The sequence below is a fragment of the Palaemon carinicauda genome, chromosome 26 (genome assembly GCF_036898095.1).
Source record: "Palaemon carinicauda isolate YSFRI2023 chromosome 26, ASM3689809v2, whole genome shotgun sequence".
Taxonomy (NCBI): domain Eukaryota; kingdom Metazoa; phylum Arthropoda; class Malacostraca; order Decapoda; family Palaemonidae; genus Palaemon; species Palaemon carinicauda.
The window spans coordinates 16,388,658-16,410,490 of NC_090750.1; the positions used below are offsets into that span (position 1 = coordinate 16,388,658).

General features: G+C 37.6%; 1 protein-coding gene across 1 annotated transcript; it reads left to right on the forward strand.

Annotated features, from left to right (window-relative positions):
* The first annotated feature begins 7,961 nt into the window (after positions 1–7,961).
* On the forward strand, positions 7,962–8,506 carry LOC137619806 (igE-binding protein-like). Its single transcript, XM_068350104.1, has 2 exons — positions 7,962–8,051; positions 8,195–8,506. Exons 1-2 carry the CDS (start codon positions 7,962–7,964, stop codon positions 8,504–8,506), a joined length of 402 nt encoding a protein of 133 aa, XP_068206205.1.
* Positions 8,507–21,833: the final 13,327 nt, after the last annotated feature.

Consider the following 21,833-nt stretch of genomic DNA (forward strand, 5'->3'; position numbering starts at 1 on the left):
GCAGACCCATTCTCGAATCACATAGTACTGAATAGTTCTCAACCATCAGAAGGTTCATGCTGAAGTAGAATCTACGACTCTTAATATTATTATTATTATTATTATTATTATTATTATTATTATTATTATTATTATTATTATTATTATTATTATTATTAGCTCAGCTACAACCCTAATTTGATACGCCCAAGCGCTACGAAAGGAAAAAAATAGCCCAGTGAGAGAGAGAATTAAGGAAGTAAATAAACGCTATAAGAAATAATGAACAAATAAAAAGAAATATTTAAAAAACAATGACATTCAAACAGATATTTCATGTATAAATTATAAAAAGTTTCAAGTCAGTCAGTTCAGCATAAAAAGAATTGCTGCAGTTTGAATTTTTAAAATTCCACTGATTCAAGTTCTCGATTAGGAATATCATTCCACAACTTAATCACAGTTGAAATAAAACTTCTAGAATCCTCTGTAGTATTGAGCCTCATGATGAAAAAGGCCTAACTATTAGAATTAACAGCCTACGTAGAATTAATAACAGGATGGAACTGTTCAGAAAGATGTGAATGTGAAGGATAGTCTGATTCATAAAAAAAAAAATCTTTTGCAACATGCATAATGAACTAATTGAAGAACGGTGCTAGAGATTATTACCTAGATCAGGAATAAGAAATTTAATAGCCAGTAAAATCTTTCCCAACAAACTAAGATGAGAATAAGCAGCTGAAGACCACACAGAACATACTCGAAACAAGGTAAACATACAAAATTAAAACACCCCTCAGAATAGATTGATTACGAAAAAACTCAAACACTTTCTCAATAAGCCAGTTTTTGAGCATTGAAAGAAGTCACAGACCTAATGTGTTTCTCAAAAGTAGATTTGCTGTGGCGAATAACACCTAAAATTTCAAAGGAGTCATACAATGTTAAAGAAACATTATCAATACAGAGATCTGGATTTTGAGGAGTCAGTCCTTGACCTACTTAAAATCATACTTTGAGATTTATAAGGATTCAACTTCATACCCCATAATTTGCACCGTGCATTAATTCTAGCTAGATCTCTATGAGGGGATTCAGCAAACCCAGAGCTATATTCTGGAGATAGAATTAATATAAAGAGAGTAGCATCATGTGCATATGCATGTGCAACAACCTTATTTTCTTGGCCAAACCATATGTCATGTGTATATTATATGAAAAGTAATGGGCCATGAACACTACCATGAGGAACACCAGATATCACATTCCTATACTCACTATGGTTCCCATCAACAAAAACACTTTGCAATCTACAACTTAAAATTTCAATAACGATAATAAGAAACGACCCACTCAAACTCAACTGTTTAAGTTTGAAACTAAGGCCTCGTGATAACATGGTCAAAAGAAGTACTCAAATCGAGGACAATCATACGAACTTCCTAACCACAATCAAGTAATTGCTATACGGCATAGGAGATCATAAGAAGAGCATCTCATGCTCCAAGGCCTTTACGAAAACTAAATTACAAGCTAAGTAACAGATGGTTACCTTCAGCAAACCTGTTAATATGTTTTGGCAAAATACGTCCAAATACTAGATAATATGGGAGTTATAAAATTGGGCAGTAATCGGTTGGACTTAAGCTACCAAAAACCCATTTACATAGCAGAGTAACATTACTAACTCTCCAACAATTGTTAAAAGCTCCTCTTCTCTGTAACTTGTGCAAAATGACAGATAACTTCGCAGCTAAGAAATCTGCAGTCTTTACAAAAGACAAAGGAAAGAAAAGTCCTTTAAGAGAGCTATATTTTCAGTAGATATAAAATATAAACGAGTTAGTTTAGCCTGATGAAAACAGGAATGAGGAGGTTTGAGTTTCTCTTTACTCTGCTTACTGTCAAACACATCTGCCAAAAGGGTTGCCTTTTTTCATTGGACAGTGAGTGACAGAACCAACTGGTTACAGTGAAGGAGGAACTGTTGTATCTACACCAAAGAATACACATTCAAGGGTAGTCCACCACTTATGCTACTGGGTTGTAAAATAAAGGGCTTCTCTATCGTTAAATTGTATTTCTTTCTAGTTGAAGCATAAACTCTCTGAACAACAGCTCGAAGCTGAGTATAGTTATTCCAGGTCAAATCTGATCTGTTACCCTTCTAAAGATTATAGGCCTCAAGTTTTTCCAAATGAGCACGTGAATACTCATCATTGAGCCATGGTTTGTCCCTCATTCGGTACCTTAGCATATGAAAAAGAATACGCCCTTCAATTATGTTGAATAGATACTAATTCAATAGGACAATAATAACCAACTCATACCCAAAAGATCATGCTAAATTCCAGTCTGCTTTAGATTTCATATAAAACTTACATTAGTATGATACTTTTGTGACAGCTAAGAAATCTGCAGTCTTTACAAAAGACAAAGGAAAGAAAAGTCCTTTAAGAGAGCTATATTTTCAGTAGATATAAAATATAAACGAGTTAGTTTAGCCTGATGAAAACAGGAATGAGGAGGTTTGAGTTTCTCTTTACTCTGCTTACTGTCAAACACATCTGCCAAAAGGGTTGCCTTTTTTCATTGGACAGTGAGTGACAGAACCAACTGGTTACAGTGAAGGAGGAACTGTTGTATCTACACCAAAGAATACACATTCACTACTAATGAAATCAAGGCATGATCAGAAACCTCAACTGGAGAACCAACCTTACTTTTTATAACATCAGCAGGGTCAGTGTATACAAAGTCAAAGCAGTTACCAGACCTGTGTGTAGGTTCACTTATGATTCGCTCACAGACTGATTAAGAGGCAAAGTCTACAGCTCTTAAACCATGTCGATCGGTAGGAGAAACAGAATTTAGCCACTTCCTGAGGGGAGTATTGAAATCACCAACAAAGACAAAAGAGGCCTTTCCATCATCTTCTTGCATGTTAGCTATTGCGGTAACAAGACAATCGAGTATAGACTCACCCATGTTTGGATTACGGTAGATCGAACACAAATAGAAGTTGTTATGCATGCCACAAACTTTTATTACCAGACTTTCATGACATCTGCATTCATAGTAGGACTTATGAGAATCAGGGTATTCAGTCCTAATATACTGTACACTGCCATTCCCCTGGCCCTAGGGATGGCATCCGAGTCAACATTAATGGCTTCTTAAAGCCAGTTATAAGGATATCACATGAGTCCCTCATTAGAAACCAAAGTTTCTGATTACAAAAGAACATCTTACTGTCTAGAGGCAGTTGTAAGGTTTGAATATTTGCATGGAGACCCCAAATATTACCATATAGTTGATGTAATTGGCGAAATCTAGGACGTACCGGTCCCTGATTTTGCTTAATATTTCCAGAGAGCGTAATAATTAATGGTAATAAAAAAGATACACCATACTTAAAAAGCAAATGAACAAGAATAGTAACAAAAAAATAAATGCAAATATATAAATAAAGTGATTGATCAAAATCATAGACTATAGGAAAAAAGTTGGAAAAAACTGGTCAGCATAGAGGAGCCTATACACCATGTAAGGCTAAATACCCTCCAGTTTAGCCACTTCAACTAAAGGGAGGATGGTAATGATTGTTTTTAAAAGAAAAAGAACCAGATGAGGAAAAGACAGCCTCTTGATAAACCACCAGGCATCCATGGCCTTTCTATTAAGCATGCCCAGAGCACAATTTCCAAAAAGCAGGAGGAGAAAGAGTAAAATTAGATCTATTACTGATCATATTGCGTTCCCATCCCACTTCCAACCTAAGAAAAAGAAAGAAAAAAATAAGTTTTAAAATTTTTTTTTGTCATTTGACAGAAACAGGTAAAGTATTTGGGTGACAACGGACAAATTGTCGAAAAACAATATCGAATGGACAAACTGTCAAACGGACACTGCCTATCAGACACAGAGTTAAATGAATAATGTGTATCACAGAATTTGTTTCAGAAAAACTTAAGTTTTCAATATTAGATGGCTGAGGTATCATAAAAATACTCACTCACGCAACAGACATCCATAGAGAAGCTTATTTATAGTGCTTGTCAAAATAGAGGAGCAAGGCGGTAATGGTCAATTGCAAGCGAAAAGAGCCACGATGCAGCAAAGACAAGTGAATGAAATATATATATATATATATATATATATATATATATATATATATATATGTGTGTGTGTGTGTGTGTGTGTGTGTGTGTGTGTGTGTGTGTGTGTGTATATATTATTAGGTATTACCGTAATAATCCTCAACTTTAAGTTTTGACATGGCAGTGTTGCCAGAAACTTTTGTTGGCCTCCTCTCCGGTAGTGTAGTATGAATTTTAATATGTATTACTAACCCCACCCTACAAAGCTGCTAAGGATTTTGGAGTTCGACTAGCAGTCTCTTCGTCAGTGTATTAATGCCGTCGTCATGGGGGAGAATGTTTTCTACCTCGCCAGGAAAGAGGGATAAAAGACAGTTGGGGCTAGACTTGAATGCCTCCCACTCCTTTTTACTACAGCTGTTATTTGGATACTTTGATTTACCTCAATCTTGGATCCTCGGATTTATCTTTGTGGTTGTTTGGTGAGGAACTGCCTTGACTTGGCTTGGTTGGGTGTGGACTTCCTGCGGGCTCAGGCCGTAGTCCAGGAATTGTTCCCAGTCGAGCAGAGGCAGGAGGGGCACCTCTGCATCCTTTCAGCACGTCTTTTCGTCAGTGCAGCTGTGCGGGGAGCTTGATAGCTCGTGAGGAGGCATGTAGGGAGACTGAGTCCAGGTAATAATTTTCTAGCCATTTTTTTTTTTTTTGAGAGGACGTTGCTGTGCTTATGCCTCGTGTTTACCTGTTCTCCAGTACTCCCTCTGCAGGCAGCGTTTTGATGTGTGACTGGTTATTTTGCCGTGAATCTATGCCAGAGTTCCCTGAGGCTTTAAATATTAGCCTAGCACAGGGAGTTGCCCGCCGTGTTGTAAATAATACTTCGTTCCTTCTACAATTGGAGAGTATGTTTTTTTGTATCATTTATATATATTTATACTTTATTAGTTCCTTTTCGTGTGAAGAATGTTTTTTTTTTTTTTTGATTTGTGATTACTATTATTAATTATGAGGTTTAGCTTTATACTATAGGTAGGAGTTTAAGTATTTCCTCACTGTGCTCTCCTCCTTCCTTCCTAACCTTATTTAGTAACAGGTAAGTGTTCTAAATTGGGCCCCTGATTTCTTGCTTAAATGTTATATATGTATTCATCTATCTTAGGGATTTATATTTTAGAGGTTAGGTCATCCTTTCGGATGTTTATTCTAAGGATGTGATTTTTGGTCCTTTTGTCACAAGGCTGACCGATATTTAGTTATGTTTTGTTAATTTCTATTTGTTGTTTCACGTGTATATTAAACATTGTTAAGTTTTCTTCATGTTTTCATTTCCATTGACCCTTTTTCATTGGCCATTTAAAACACTGACCTCTCTTTCTGAGTGCTTTAAAGATCTTGCACCACGGTCTTACCCGAGGTAGTAACAAAGTGTCGACCGTGACTGGGTGTGCAGTGATTGGGTCAGTGGAGCGGCACTCGGGTGATTACTTCAGAGTTTGGTATCTTTTTGAGTATTGTTGCCTTTACCCCTAAATTATTCAATTATTTTCATCATGGAGGATTTTGTTTTCTATCCGCCCGAGTTTTTGGGATTGGCTGATTATTTGAATCACCTGCCAGTGTTGCATAAGAAACTTTTATTAGATTGTGCACGGTAGTTGGGTATTGTGGTGAAGGCTTCGTACTCGAGTAAGGAAATTTTGATGTTAGTTCTGAGTAAGGTTAGTCAGCATATGGCTGACGCAGAACATTTGATCAATGATAAGGATGATGATTTAGGAGGTGTTAGTGAAGGGAGTTAGGAGGTGGAGAGTGACAAGGTGAGTGTGTCAACTGGTCTAACCTTGTTTGAGGATCCTCCTCGTATCGGTATACTGTATAAATGTCCTGCAAACTTTCCCGAAGGTCCCCTTACAAGTAGTGGGAACATGTCTAATAATCCATTTTTGCCCTTTTCCAATGGACCCATAGAGTTGAGAAAATTAGAATTTGAGGAAAGTGAACGGGTTAGGTGTCATGAGAGGGAGATGGCAAATATAAAGCTGGAAATGACTAGGCTGTAGAGTGCAAACTGGGCTAGCTCACCAAAGGTAGGGCTGGAGGAAAAATTTGATTTATGGGCAGCACTTAAATTAGTGGCAATATTTGAGGACAAAAACGTCCACGAGTTCTTTAAGGCATTTGAGCGTGTGGCTACCCGATTGTCTTGTTCCACAGAGATGTGGACCGTTCTTATACAGTGTAGATTAGTTGGCAAGGCAATTCGGGAATATAATGCCTTAGAGGAGAGAGTAGCAAGGGACTATCATAAAGTTAAGAGCATGGTGTTGAAAGCATATGATCTGGTCCCAGAGGCCTATCGCCTCAGGTTTCGTAATTTTAATAAACACCCGGCACAGTCCTTTCTTGAGTTTGCCCGCATAAAGGAGGTACAGTTCGACGACTGGTTAAAGAGTCGGCAGGTGGTTACTTTCGCTGTGTTGCGCAAGCTGCTACTCCTTGAAGAGTTTAAGAAAGCCTGTAGCAGGGAGTTGAGGGTACACCTGGACGATATAAAGGCTAGTAGGTCAAGTAATGCTACTCATTTAGCCGATGAGTATGAGTTAACTCATCGGTCTGATAGTAGTAGATTTAGTTATGAAATGTCAAATAACCCTTCGGTTCGCAAACCCAGGGGTAGTGGGAGAGGAGATACCTCTTCGTCAAGTCCCCATATCCCTAGAAATAGTGTTAATCCTAATTCCTTTTTAGGTGGTAGGGACATGAGTAAAGTTCAAGGAATGTCTCCTACCTATAGAGCTTTTGTTAATAGAAGTTATCATAATGTAGGTAATACTGGGCCTAATAATCAGGAAAACAGAAGTTGAGGTCGTCGAGGAACTTGCTATTGGTGTAACAAGCCAGGGCATTTCCAAAGCCAATGCCAGGCTCGTCAACATTACCTGGAACGTAATGGTCAAAATCCTGTAGCTATAATTTATGATAGGTCTAAAGTAGATAGTAGTACTGTAGACAGATATGTAGTAGACAGTAGAAGTGTAAGTAGCAATGTTCAGAATGTTCCTAATGCTCAAACATGACTCGAGTTTGACAAATATGTATGGCCTGGTAAGTTGAATTATGATAACCGTGTTGCCCAGGTTAAGTTTCTTAGGGACACCGGTTCTGCCTGGTTGTTGAGGAATTTTGTAGTGTTGGGAGGTTTCTCACACTCAGTTATGTCGGCTCCATTGGTTAATGTCCACTTGTCTCTTTCAGGATACAGTCGAATAATGGAATTGGCTGTGGTGGATAGTTTGCCTATCCCTGGACTAGATGGTATCCTGGGGAATGACAAGCTGGATGGGGAGGGTCAGTAGCTATTCCCCATGTAGTCAGTTAATGCCTTTCCTGTAGCTATAACTACTCGGTGCACAGCAAGAGCTGCTAATTTACTTGATGGAGATAATGAAGATCACTTATTATTAAGTAGTATAGAGTTAGATGTAGAAAGGCCCGGGTCAGTAGAAAGTATTGGAAGTGATGTAGTTAATACTTTTAACCTTGACCGAGCTGCTCTCATTAAAGCTCAGAAAGACGAATTTAATTTCGAGTTGGGTGATGTCGATGATCTAACTAAGCCTAGGTTTGGGATTGTAGAAGGTCTATTATATAGGTTTAGTCATCCCGCCACTGGTTAGGCAAATAATGTTGTTCGTATTGAACGGATAGTTGTGCCAGTTCAGTTCAGAAAATCTATGTTGGAAATGGGTCACACAAATTTTTTTTCAGGTAATTTTGGGAATGTTTAAAACTTTCCACAGTTTGGCTAGATATTTCTGGTGGCCTGGAATGAAAAGGAGTGTAAAACAGTTTATCCGAGAGAGCGAAACTTGTTAAGTCATGGGGAAGCCCAACCAGTGTATTCCTAAAGCCCCGTTGCATCTTATACCGGCCATAGGTAAACCTTTTTCAGAGTTGGTTATTGATGTGGTAGGTCCTTTACCCAAGACTAAAATGGGTTTTGTTGATTTATTAACTATTATGGATAGAGCCTCTCGTTTACCTGAAGCTATACCTATGAGGCGTATTACTTCTACAATTGTTTTTGAAAAATTAATTGACTTCTTTTCTAGGTATGGTCTCCTCGTGTAATTCAGACCGACTGTGGGATGAATTTCAAGAGTAAGGTATTTGGGGGTAAGTGTGCTGAACTGGCCATTCAGCACAATACCAGCGTACCTTATCATCCGGAGAGTCAGGGTTTGGTGGAAAGGTTTCATCAAACCCTAAAATCAGTACTAAAAAAACATTGTTATGAATCTGGTAGCAAGTTGGACGAAGCCCTTCCTTTTGCCCTCTTCACCATTAGAAGTCATCCTAATTCTTCCACAGGTGTAGCTCCTTTTCAGTTGGTATTTGGGCACAAAGTTCGAGGACCATTGTAAATTATGTTTGAAGTGTTAATATCCAACAAAAAGGGTGAAGTAAAAGTTGGAGGATTGGGGGAAGACTTAAAGTGTAGGATGTTGAGTGCATCGATGTTTGCTAGGGACTATTTGAAACAATCTCAATCCCAAATGAAGGAAAATTTTGACAAATTGGTTAAGGTTCGTTCATTCGAACCTGCGGAATTAGTGTTAGTACTGAGTATGGAACCCGACTGTTTTCTCGAGCCGAGGTATAAGGGCCCTTGGAAGGTTCTGGGGGAGTTTTCTGATGTTAACTATGAGGTGGAGTCTCCTGGTTCGAGTCGTAAATGTAAAGTTTATCATATTAATCGTTTAAAACCTTATGTGAGTAAAATGGACGATCCCTTAGCTATCTTATGTGAACCGGTGTTAATGGTAATTGATGTACCTCTGGAGGAGTCCAATGATTTAGTGTGTCAGGTCACATCGGATGCAGTAGGGGAAAATATGCAAAATTTTGAACTATTGACAGATAATTTATATCATTTAGATATTAACCAAAGAAAAGAAGTGCTGAAGTTAATCCATTCTTTTTCAAAACTGTTTCAGGATGGTCCAAGTAGAATCCAGGTTTTGAGCCATGATGTTGATGTGGGAGGTACTTCCCCTGTTAAACAGAGTCCTTACCATCTGAATCCGGTAAAATTGGATTTGGTCCGTAAGGAGATTATCTATATGTTGAGGCATGACCTTATTCAGCCCTCAGTGAGTCCCTGGAGTTCTCCTGTAGTACTGGTAAAAAAAGGGGGATGGTAAGTTCCGTATGTGTGTGGATTATCGGAAGGTGAATGCCCACACCAAAGACGATTCGTTTCCATTACCCCGTATTGAACACTGTCTGGATCGGATAGGGTCTGCCAAGTTTATAACTAAATTAGATTTGTGGAAAGGGTACTGGCAGGTTCCTTTGTCCGATTGTGCGCGTGAGATATCTGCCTTTGTCATTCCTTTCGGACTTTATGAATGTAAGGTTATGCCCTTTGGCATGAAAAATGCTACTTGCTCTTTTCAGAGGCTAATGAATAGGGTTATTTGCTGTCTGGAAGGAACTGAAATTTATATTGATGATTTGATGATTTGTAGTGATGACTGGCAGGGCCATATAGTAAGGCTTCGTAACCAAATGTGAAATAGGGCAGGCCAAGGTTTGTTATTTAGGTCACGAGATTAGTTTGGGTCAGGTGGCTCCAAAGCAAGCTAACTTCGAGGCTATTGTAAGTTTGAAAAGACCTGTTAATGTAAGAGAGGTAGGAAGAGTGTTCGGCATTGCAGGGTATTACCGCCGGTTTGTCCGTAATTACTCTGATCTGGCTCAGCCTCTTACTAGTATATTAGAAAAGGGAAGAGGGCTTTTAATCAACTAAAGTCGGTATTGGAGACTAATCCTATTTTAACTGCCCCCGATTATCAAAATTCATTTATCATTGCTGTTGATGCTAGTGACGTGGATATAGGTGTTCTTTTCCAAAGGAAAGAACATGGTGAAGTTCATCCAGTGTCTTACTTCAGCAAAAAGTTGCTGGCAGCTGAGAGCCGGTATTCGACAATTAAAAAATAAGCTCTGTCTTTGGTCCGATGTTTGAATTTTTTGAAACCCTATGTTACTAATTTTTCTTTTCCATTGGAAATCTGGACAGATCACAAACTGTTGGTGATCATCGAACAGATAAAAGGAGCTAACCAAGGGATTTTGCGATTGGCGCTTTACCTACACGAGTTTAATCTAGTAATTAAACACGTGATAGGATCGGAAATAAGATTCCTGATGCTCTATCCAGGTCTAATTAAACATGTTTTGCTTACCACTCCTCATGCGCTGCCCAGTTCGTTTTCTCAAATTGGGTTAGTATGTTAGGTTTCAGGCTAACAGTAATTTTATGTCAGGTGATTGTCATTTTTATTATGAACTCTGGTTAGTTTTGCAAATTTGGTTTGTGTTATGACTGACTGGCATTCTGTTTCAGGGGTTTATCATTGTTGTTTATGAATTTATTGTATTTAACTAATATAGTCTTAAGCGTGTTTTTTTCCTTAGGTCTCCTATCCCAAAAAAAAAAAAAAGTTGTAGTTGTTGCTTGTTGTATAATGGTGCAATATTCTTTTTTTATTTTTTTACTTCAAGGATGAAGGTATTAGGTATTACTGTAATAATCGTAAATTTCAAAATATGACAAGGCAGGGTAGCCAGAGTTATTTGTTAGCCTCCTACGGAAATGTAGTGTGAATTTTAATATGTATTGCTAACCCCACCTGGTGTATTCTTTACAAAGCTGCTAAGGATTATGGAGTTCGACTAGCAGTTTCTTCGTGAGCGTGTTTATGCTGTTGTCATGTGGGAGGATGTTTTATTCCTTGCCATATATATATATATATATATATATATATATATATATATATATATATATATATATATATATATATATATATATATATATATATATATATATATATATATATATATATATGCAAACACAGTTAAGGAAGCTGTCTAAATCACGTGTCCTTTTGCTACAATAAACAGTTAACTGACATTTATATTGAAACACTTTGCGTGTCCGTTCGACTAGAATATCCAGTGACATTTTTTCGACAAATTGTCTTTCGACACTTTTTTGTTCGGCAATTATTCCTTCAACACTTAGTCTAACGACAGTTTATTCCACTACCAGAGTAAAGATGATGAAACTTGCATGTATTTCTATTGGTCGATACTTCAACATACATGAGTTTCCTTCCATATCATGATCTCATCTAATAAAAACTAAGACAGTAACAGAGCCATTTATTACCACTGTCAAAACAGTTCTAATTCGAGCTTATAGTCTGCATTTCGAATTTTCTGCTTTTTTATATAAAAGGGAAGAAAAGTCATACAAATAATATATATATGGACATGCATGATCACTGCAATTATATGTGCTGGACCTTTTTCATAGCATATTTTAAGCAGACTTCTCAAACCTAGCCAATCTTTAATACAGTTGTTAAATATTCAAACTGAACTTGTGGTATAATGGGAATATATAACATAATCTATAATTATCATGGTGAATAATTTATGTTTTATTGAGAAAAGTCAATTAAGCTTTATTAAATTCGTAAAAAAGGCTGGGATAGACTTCAGCTAATTTGGATTTCATTTCACTGGGAAATTCCTTCCATGGATTTGGTTTCAAAGGAAAGCAGTGTGTTATTGATTAAAGATCTATCAACTATATTTTCTCTGCTCTTAAGTTCATAGATTCACTCACCCATCGTTTCAAATTATTTAAGATATCTCTACTATCAAGCAAGTACAATGAGAGAGATAGAGAGAGAGAGAGAGAGAGAGAGAGAGAGAGAGAGAGAGAGAGAGAGAGAGAGAGAGAGAGAGAGAGAGAGAGAGAGAGAGAGAGAGAGAGAGAGAGAGAGAACAAATAGTTTCGAATATCTCTTTACACTGGCATTGAAACTGATAGCATATATTGCATCTTTGGTTTCCTTTTACTGATTAAAAGTTTACCTTCATTGAAACATTAGTTAAGATGAATTATTCAGTTTCCTGTAGGTAATAAAAAAAGGATGATAGTAATAATAATAAGTTTGAGTTTGAAGTCTGGTCCACTTACATGGGCCTTGATTCAATGATATTCTCTTGTAAGCCTATGAAAGATCTTTCCAAACACACCTCAGTAACGAAAGTATTTTAATATTGCTTATGAACTAAGCTCAATTTCTCGATGACTAGGAAGCGTAGATTACATTCAAAAGGAGATTACATAGATTGGAGCATAATGGCTGATAGATAATTACAACTTTACAATATGATTAAACTTTTAACTCTTTATGAAATCAGTTATGTCTGAAAATTAATATATTATACTATACAATACTACATGACACTTATGTTTTCAAGAGTTGTCTTCATTATATACTATAGCATAATGAACCTCAATATCAGATTTTTTCAGTAATGCAAAATCACTTTGCATCCAGTAATCTCTCAATACCTAACAGAGACGGATATACAATTTCAAGTGAGGTAGGAAACAACGGTTGCATCCCCAGGCGCCAATAGGATACAATTAACCTTGACATTTCATTTCCAAAGGACTGCAACTTAGGCCAGGAAGGGACAACACAAGGAGGGGCTCTTGAGTTTATGAAAGCCTTAGTCGAGTGATCCGACTCTCCTAGATAACCATAAGCAACGTGATACCGGCGTAGGTCTAACGTAGGAAGGCATTTGGTGATCTAAATTTTCCTCTCATGTAGTCTTGGTGGGGAAATTAGTAATTTCCATACAGATTGAAGCAAGTAATGCTTTCTCTCTCTCTCTCTCTCTCTCTCTCTCTCTCTCTCTCTCTCTCTCTCTCTCTCTCTCTCTCTCTCTCTGTCTTGTAGATTGTTAGATCGTCGGTGTAAAACATGTTCTTTGCCTTCAGGCACCTTTTTCAGACATCAATACTGAATATCGGATGAATAATGATGATGATCAGGAGGATGTAGATGAAGCAGCGCCTGTCACATATCCTTCTTTCCGGACGGTCCTACACAAAAAAGTTTTCTTTCTTATACTTCTTCCGTCCTTTTTCGGGAGGGAAGCTCTGCTCCTAGATTGGGAGCGTTCCAAAAATATGAATCCTCTCTCCTGAGCACTTGTTTTCTTAAATAATAAGCAAAATGTAATTCACAAGACCTACGGTAACATTTGGAAGAATTCAGTACAAAAATCCTTACATTATAATGGACTTCGTGGATTCCTTCTAAACTGCTATATAGACACAAACAACCACACTCACACACACATACACACACACACACACACACACACACACACACACACATATATATATATATATATATATATATATATATATATATATATATATATATATATATATATATATATATATATATATATATATATATATATATATATATATATATATATACATATATATATATATATATATATATATATATATATATATATATATATATATATATATATATATATATATGTATATATATATATATATATATATATATATATATATATATATGTATATATATATATATATATATATATATATATATATATATATATATATATATATATATATATATATATATATATATATATATATATATATATAAATGTGTGTGTGAGTATGAGTTTGTTAGTGCGTATTTCAATTGCTTATATATGTTTCATCTTGATAATAATAATAATTAATAATAATAATAATAAATATTATTTTCGAGAATACCCTCAATATAAACATAACAATGGATTTTATCTTCTGTTCTAAATGAAAATCTTATGTTTGCATATATCCCCTAACCTTTCTTTTCGGAGAAGGAACATTTAATTTATAATTACTGATGCGGCACACGAGGGTTTCTTACATTAAAGTTTCCTAATTGGATATTCAAAAACTTTATTTTTTTCCCAAAACTTTCCACATCATAGACATAAATCTTATACCAACCGTGTGTCACACGATCGTACATTGTAACGACATTTCATTTTGTGTATATATTATGCTTGTATCTTCGCTCTCCCCTCACACTGACAAGAACATGATATAACATGTCTGTTTTTCTCACCGGTAACTGTTAACCGGTACTGTGTCAGTTGAACTGGAAATTATCTGTTATGCCATTTATGCCTTTTTTCATGGAGTTTATGTATATAAAAGTGAATGTTCTGTGATAAAGTTACTCAGTTGCCTTCATCATATCTTTGAGTCCCAACCTTCTCTCAACTCGTCACATTGGTGACCTCGGAGGGACTCGCTCCTCCCGCTTCCTCCCCCCCCCCAGCCGTTACTATGACGTCCGCAAAACATATCGTCTGCAGCAGTACCCGCCGTCGCTAGCCACCCGAATAGCAAGGCTTTCTCAGCTCTCTCAACAACCCTTGGGGGACCAAAGGGCTTCACTCGCTCTCAGGGAGATGACCAGTATCACTCGCCTGCAACCTGCCGCGGACAGCTCTCCTCGTGAGGTGAACCTACATCGTGCCCTTTGGGTGAACCGTTTACCTGAACCTGTACGCGCTGTCATACCCGATGTCGATGGTTTACCCATAAAGGACTTGATGACTAAAGCCGACGCCCTTATGGACAGGCACTTCATGACCATCAAAACATTCATCAACGCCTCCACTCTTGACAAAGAGGAAACCTATTCAACTTCAACTGAAGCTGACATGAATGCCGTAGGACACAAACACCTATGAATGCCGTAGGACACACACACCTATGAATGCCGTAGGACACACACACCTATGAATGCCGTAGGCCTATGAATGCCGTAGGACACACACACCTATGAATGCCGTAGGCCTATCAATGCTGTAGGACACACACGCCTATGAATGCCGTAGGACACACACGCTTACCCCGTGACGAGGCGGATCGGCAGCAAAGCCACCCATCATCCACCACTCGCTCGCGCCCCAACCAACGACTTCTACAGCCACTCACATCCTCAGTTTTTGCTACTACCACTCCAGATTAAGGGAACCCTATTTAACATTCACAGTATATAATTTTTAAGGGGGGGTGCCATGTACCAACCCTGTGTCACACGATCTTACATAGTAACGACATTTCATTTTGTGTATATACTATGCGTGTATCTTCGCTCTCCACTCGCACTGACAAGAACCTGAAATAAAATGTCTGTTTTTCTCACCGTTAACTGTAAACCAGCGCGGCATCGGTTGAACAGGAAATTTCCTGTTATGCCTTTTATGCCTTTTTTGCAGGGAGTTTATGTATGTAAAAGTGAGTGTTCAGTAATAAAGTTTTTCAGTTGCTTTCATCCTGCATTTGAGTCACAACCTTCTCCCAGCTCGTCACAATCTACAATAACCCTATTTTATGCTTTAAAATAGAATACCGAATTCTTTATCGTGTTTTTTTACTTAGACATTTGCACTACAATGTATAATCAATTAATATGATATATCATCATGATATTAAAATACTTCTTTTCCGATAATCCACACACATACGGAACTTACCATCCCCCTTTTTTTACCAGTACTACAGGAGAACTCCAGGGACTCAATGAGGGCTGAATAAGGTCATGCCTCAATATATAAATAATCTCCTTACGGACCAAATCCAATTTTACCGGATTCAGATGGTAAGGACTCTGTTTAACAGGGGAAGTACCTCCCACATCAACATCATGGCTCAAAACCTGGATTCTACTTGGACCATCCTGAAACAGTTTTGAAAAAGAATGGATTAACTTCAGCACTTCTTTTCTTTGGTTAATATCTAAATGATATAAATTATCTGTCAATAGTTCAAAATTTTGCATATTTTCCCCTACTGCATCCGATGTGACCTGACACACTAAATCATTGGACTCCTCCAGAGGTACATCAATTACCACTAACACCGGTTCACATAAGATAGCTAAGGGATCGTCCCTTTTACTCACATAAGGTTTTCAACGATTAATATGAAAAACTTTACATTTACGACTCGAACCAGGAGGCTCCACCTCATAGTTAACATCAGAAAACTCCCCCAGAACCTTCCAAGGGCCCTTATACCTCGGCTCGAGAAAACAGTCGGGTTCCATACTCAGTACTAACACTAATTCCGCAGGTTCGAATGAACGAACCTTAACCAATTTGTCAAAATTTTCCTTCATTTGGGATTGAGATTGTTTCAAATAGTCCCTAGCAAACATCGATGTACTCAACATCCTACACTTTAAGTCTTCCCCCAATCCTCCAACTTTTACTTCACCCTTTTTGTTGGATATTAACACTTCAAACATAATTTACAATGGTCCTCGAACTTTGTGCCCAAATACCAACTGAAAAGGAGCTACACCTGTGGAAGAATTAGGATGACTTCTAATGGTGAAGAGGGCAAAAGGAAGGGCTTCGTCCAACTTGCTACCAGATTCATAACAATGTTTTTTTAGTACTGATTTTAGGGTTTGATGAAACCTTTCCACCAAACCCTGACTCTCCGGATGATAAGGTATGCTGGTATTGTGCTGAATGGCCAGTTCAGCACACTTACCCCCAAATACCTTACTCTTGAAATTCGTCCCACAGTCGGTCTGAATTACACGAGGAGACCATACCTAGAAAAGAAGTCAATTAATTTTTCAAAAACAATTGTAGAAGTAATACGCCTCATAGGTATAGCTTCAGGTAAACGAGAGGCTCTATCCATAATAGTTAATAAATCAACAAAACCCATTTTAGTCTTGGGTAAAGGACCTACCACATCAATAACCAACTCTGAAAAAGGTTTACCTATGGCCGGTATAAGATGCAACGGGGCTTTAGGAATACACTGGTTGGGCTTCCCCATGACTTAACAAGTTTCGCTCTCTCGGATAAACTGTTTTACACTCCTTTTCATTCCAGGCCACCAGAAATATCTAGCCAAACTGTGGAAAGTTTTAAACATTCCCAAAATTACCTGAAAAAAAATTTGTGTGACCCAATTCCAACATAGATTTTCTGAACTGAACTGGCACAACTATCCGTTCAATACGAACAACATTATTTGCCTAACCAGTGGCGGGATGACTAAACCTATATAATAGACCTTCTACAAACCCAAACCTAGGCTTAGTTAGATCATCGACATCACCCAACTCGAAATTAAATTCGTCTTTCTGAGCTTTAATGAGAGCAGCTTGGTCAAGGTTAAAAGTATTAACTACATCACTTCCAATACTTTCTACTGACCCGGGCCTTTCTACATCTAACTCTATACTACTTAATAATAAGTGATCTTCATTATCTCCATCAAGTAAATTAGCAGCTCTTGCTGTGCACCGAGTAGTTATAGCTACAGGAAAGGCATTAACCGACAACATGGGGAATAGCTACTGACCCTCCCCATCCAGCTTGTCATTCCCCAGGATACCATCTATTCCAGGGATAGGCAAACTATCCACCACAGCCAATTCCATTATTCGACTGTATCCTGGAAGAGACAAGTGGACATTAACCAATGGAGCCGGCATAACTGAGTGTGAGAAACCTCCCAACACTACAAAATTCCTCAACAACCAGGCAGAACCGATGTCCCTAAGAAACTTAACCTGGGCAACATAGTTATCATAATTCAACTTACCAGGCCATACATATTTGTCAAACTCGAGTCATGTTTGAGCATTAGGAACATTCTGAACATTGCTACTTACACTTCTACTGTCTACTACATATCTGTCTACAGTACTACTATCTACTTTAGACCTATCATAAATTATAGCTACAGGATTTCGACCATTACGTTCCAGGTAATGTTGACGAGCCTGGCATTGGCTTTGGAAATGCCCTGGCTTGTTACACCAATAGCAAGTTCCTCGACGACCTCAACTTCTGTTTTCCTGATTATTAGGCCCAGTATTACCTACATTATGATAACTTCTATTAACAAAAGCTCTATAGGTAGGAGACACTCCTTGAACTTTACTCATATCCCTACCACCTAAAAAGGAATTAGGATTAACACTATTTCTAGGGATATGGGGACTTGACGAAGAGGTATCTCCTCTCCCACTACCCCTGGGTTTGCGAACCGAAGGGTTATTTGACATTTCATAACTAAATCTACTACTATCAGACCGATGAGTTAATTCATACTCATCGGCTAAATGAGTAGCATTACTTGACCTACTAGCCTTTATATCCTCCATGTGTACCCTCAACTCCCTGCTACAGGCTTTCTTAAACTCTTCAAGGAGTAGCAGCTTGCGCAACACAGCGAAAGTAACCACATGCCGACTCTTTAACCAGTCGTCGAACTGTACCTCCTTTATGCGGGCAAACTCAAGAAAGGACTGTGCCGGGTGTTTATTAAAACTACGAAACCTGAGGCGATAGGCCTCTGGGACCAGATCATATGCTTTCAACACCAAGCTCTTAACTTTATGATAGTCCCTTGCTACTCTCTCCTCTAAGGCATTATATTCCCGAATTGCCTTGCCAACTAATCTACACTGTATAAGAACGGTCCACATCTCTGTGGAACAAGACAATCGGGTAGCCACATGCTCAAATGCCTTAAAGAACTAGTGGACGTTTTTGTCATCAAATATTGCCACTAATTTAAGTGCTGCCCATAAATTAAATTTTTCCTCCAGCCCTACCTTTGGTGAACTAGCCCAGTTTGCACTTTGCAGCCTAGTCATTTCCAGCTTTATATTTGCCATCTCCCTCTCATGACGCCTAACCCGTTCACTTTCTTCAAATTCTAATTTTCTCAACTCTATGGGTCCATTGGAAAAGGGCAAAAATGGATTATTAGACACGTTCCCACTACTTGTAAGGGGACCTTCGGGAAAGTTTGCAGGACATTTATACAGTATACCGATACGAGGAGGATCCTCAAACAAGGTTAGACCAGTTGACACACTCACCTTGTCACTCTCCACCTCCTAACTCCCTTCACTAACACCTCCTAAATCATCATCCTTATCATTGATCAAATGTTCTGCGTCAGCCATATGCTGACTAACCTTACTCAAAACTAACATCAAAATTTCCTTACTCGAGTACGATGCCTTCACCACAATACCCAACTACCGTGCACAATCTAATAAAAGTTTCTTATTCAACACTGGCAGGTGATTCAAATAATCAGCCAATCCCAAAAACTCGGCCGGATAGAAAACAAAATCCTCCATGATGAAAAAAATTGAATAATTTAGGGGTAAAGGCAACAATACTCAAAAAGATACCAAACACTGAAGTAATCACCCGAGTGCCGCTCCACTGACCCAATCACTGCACACCCAGTCACGGTCGACACTTTGTTACTACCTCGGGTAAGACCGTGGTGCAAGATTTTTAAAGCACTCAGAAAGAGAGGTCAGTGTTTTAAATGGCCAATGAAAAAGGGTCAATGGAAACGAAAACATGAAGAAAACTTAACAATGTTTAATATACACGTGAAACAACAAATAGAAATTAACAAAACATAACTAAATATCGGTCAGCCTTGTGACAAAAGGACCAAAAATCACATCCTTAGAATAAACATCCGAAAGGATGACCTAACCTCTAAAATATAAATCCCTAAGATAGATGAATACATATATAACATTTAAGCAGGAAATCAGGGGCCCAATTTAGAACACTTACCTGTTACTAAATAAGGTTAGGAAGGAAGGAGGAGAGCACAGTGAGGAAATACTTAAACTCCTACCTATAGTATAAAGCTAAACCTCATAATTAATAATAGTAATCACAAATCAAAAAAAAAAAAAAAAAAAACATTCTTCACACGAAAAGGAACTAATAAAGTATAAATATATATAAATGATACAAAAAAACAAACTCTCCAATTGTAGAAAGAACGAAGTATTATTTACAACACGGCGGGCAACTCCCTGTGGTAGGCTAATATTTAAAGCCTCAGGGAACTCTGGCATAGATTCCCAGCAAAATAACCAGTCACACATCAAAACGCTGCCTGCAGAGGGAGTACTGGAGAACAGGTAAACACGAGGCATAAGCACAGCAACGTCCTCTCAAAAAAAAAAAATGGCTAGAAAATTATTACCTGTACTCAGTCTCCCTACATGCCTCCTCACGAGCTATCAAGCTCCCCGCACAGCTGCACTGACGAAAAGACGTGCTGAAAGGATGCAGAGGTGCCCCTCCTGCCTCTGCTCGACTGGGAACAATTCCTGGACTACGGCCTGAGCCCGTAAGAAGTCCACACCCAACACAAGCCAAGTCAAGGCTGAAAAGCTCAGATATGCCGTGGGTGGCAGTTCCTCACCAAACAACCAAAAAGATAAATCCGAGGATCCAAGATTGAGGTAATCCAAAGTATCCAAATAACAGCTGTAGTAAAAAGGAGTGGGAGGCATTCAAGTCTAGCCCCAACTGTCTTTTATCCCTCTTTCCTGGCGAGGTAGAAAACATTCTCCCCCATGACGACGGCATTAATACACTGACGAAGAGACTGCTAGTCGAACTCCAAAATCCTTAGCAGCTTTGTAGGGTGGGGTTAGTAATACATATTAAAATTCATACTACACTACCGGAGAGGAGGCCAACAAAAGTTTCTGGCAACACTGCCATGTCAAAACTTAAAGTTTACGATTATTACGGTAAAACCTAATAATATATATATACACACACACACACACACACACACACATATATATATATATATATATATATATATATATATATATATATATATATATATATATATATACATATATATATATATATATATATATATATATATATATATATATATATATATATATATATATATATATATATATATATATATATATATATATATATATATATATATATATATATATATATATATATATTTCATTCACTTGTCTTTGCTGCATCGTGGCTCTTTTCGCTTGTAATTGACCATTACCGCCTTGCTCCTCTATTTTGACAAGCACTATAAATAAGCTTCTCTATGGGTGTCTGTCGCGTGAGTAAGTATTTTTATGATACCTCAGCCATCTAATATTGAAAACTTAAGTTTTTCTGAAACAAATTCTGTGATACACATTATTCATTTAACTCTGTGTCCGATAGGCAGTGTCCGTTTGACAGTTTGTCCATTCGATATTGTTTTTCGACAATTTGTCCGTTGTCACCCAAATACTTTACCTGTTTCTGTCAAATGACAAAAAAAAGTTTTAAAACTTATTTTTTTCTTTCTTTTTCTTAGGTTGGAAGTGGGATGGGAACGCAATATGATCAGTAATAGATCTAATTTTACTCTTTCTCCTCCTGCTTTTTGGAAATTGTGCTCTGGGCATGCTTAATAGAAAGGCCATGGATGCCTGGTGGTTTATCAAGAGGCTGTCTTTTCCTTATCTGATTCTTTTTCTTTTAAAAACAATCATTACCATCCTCCCTTTAGTTGAAGTGGTTAAACTGGAGGGTATTTAGCCTTACATGGTGTATAGGCTCCTCTATGCTGACCAGTTTTTTCCAACTTTTTTCCTATAGTCTATGATTTTGATCAATCACTTTATTTATATATTTGCATTTATTTTTTTTTTACTATTCTTGTTCATTTGCTTTTTAAGTATGGTGTATCTTTTTTATTACCATTAATTCTTAAGCAAAATCAGGGACCGGTACGTCCTAGATTTCGCCAATTACATCAACTATATGGTAATATTTGAGGTCTCCATGCAAATATTCAAACCTTACAACTGCCTCTAGACAGTAAGATGTTCTTTTGTAATCAGAAACTTTGGTTTCTAATGAGGGACTCATCTGATATCCTTATAACTGGCTTTAAGAAGCCATTAATGTTGACTCGGATGC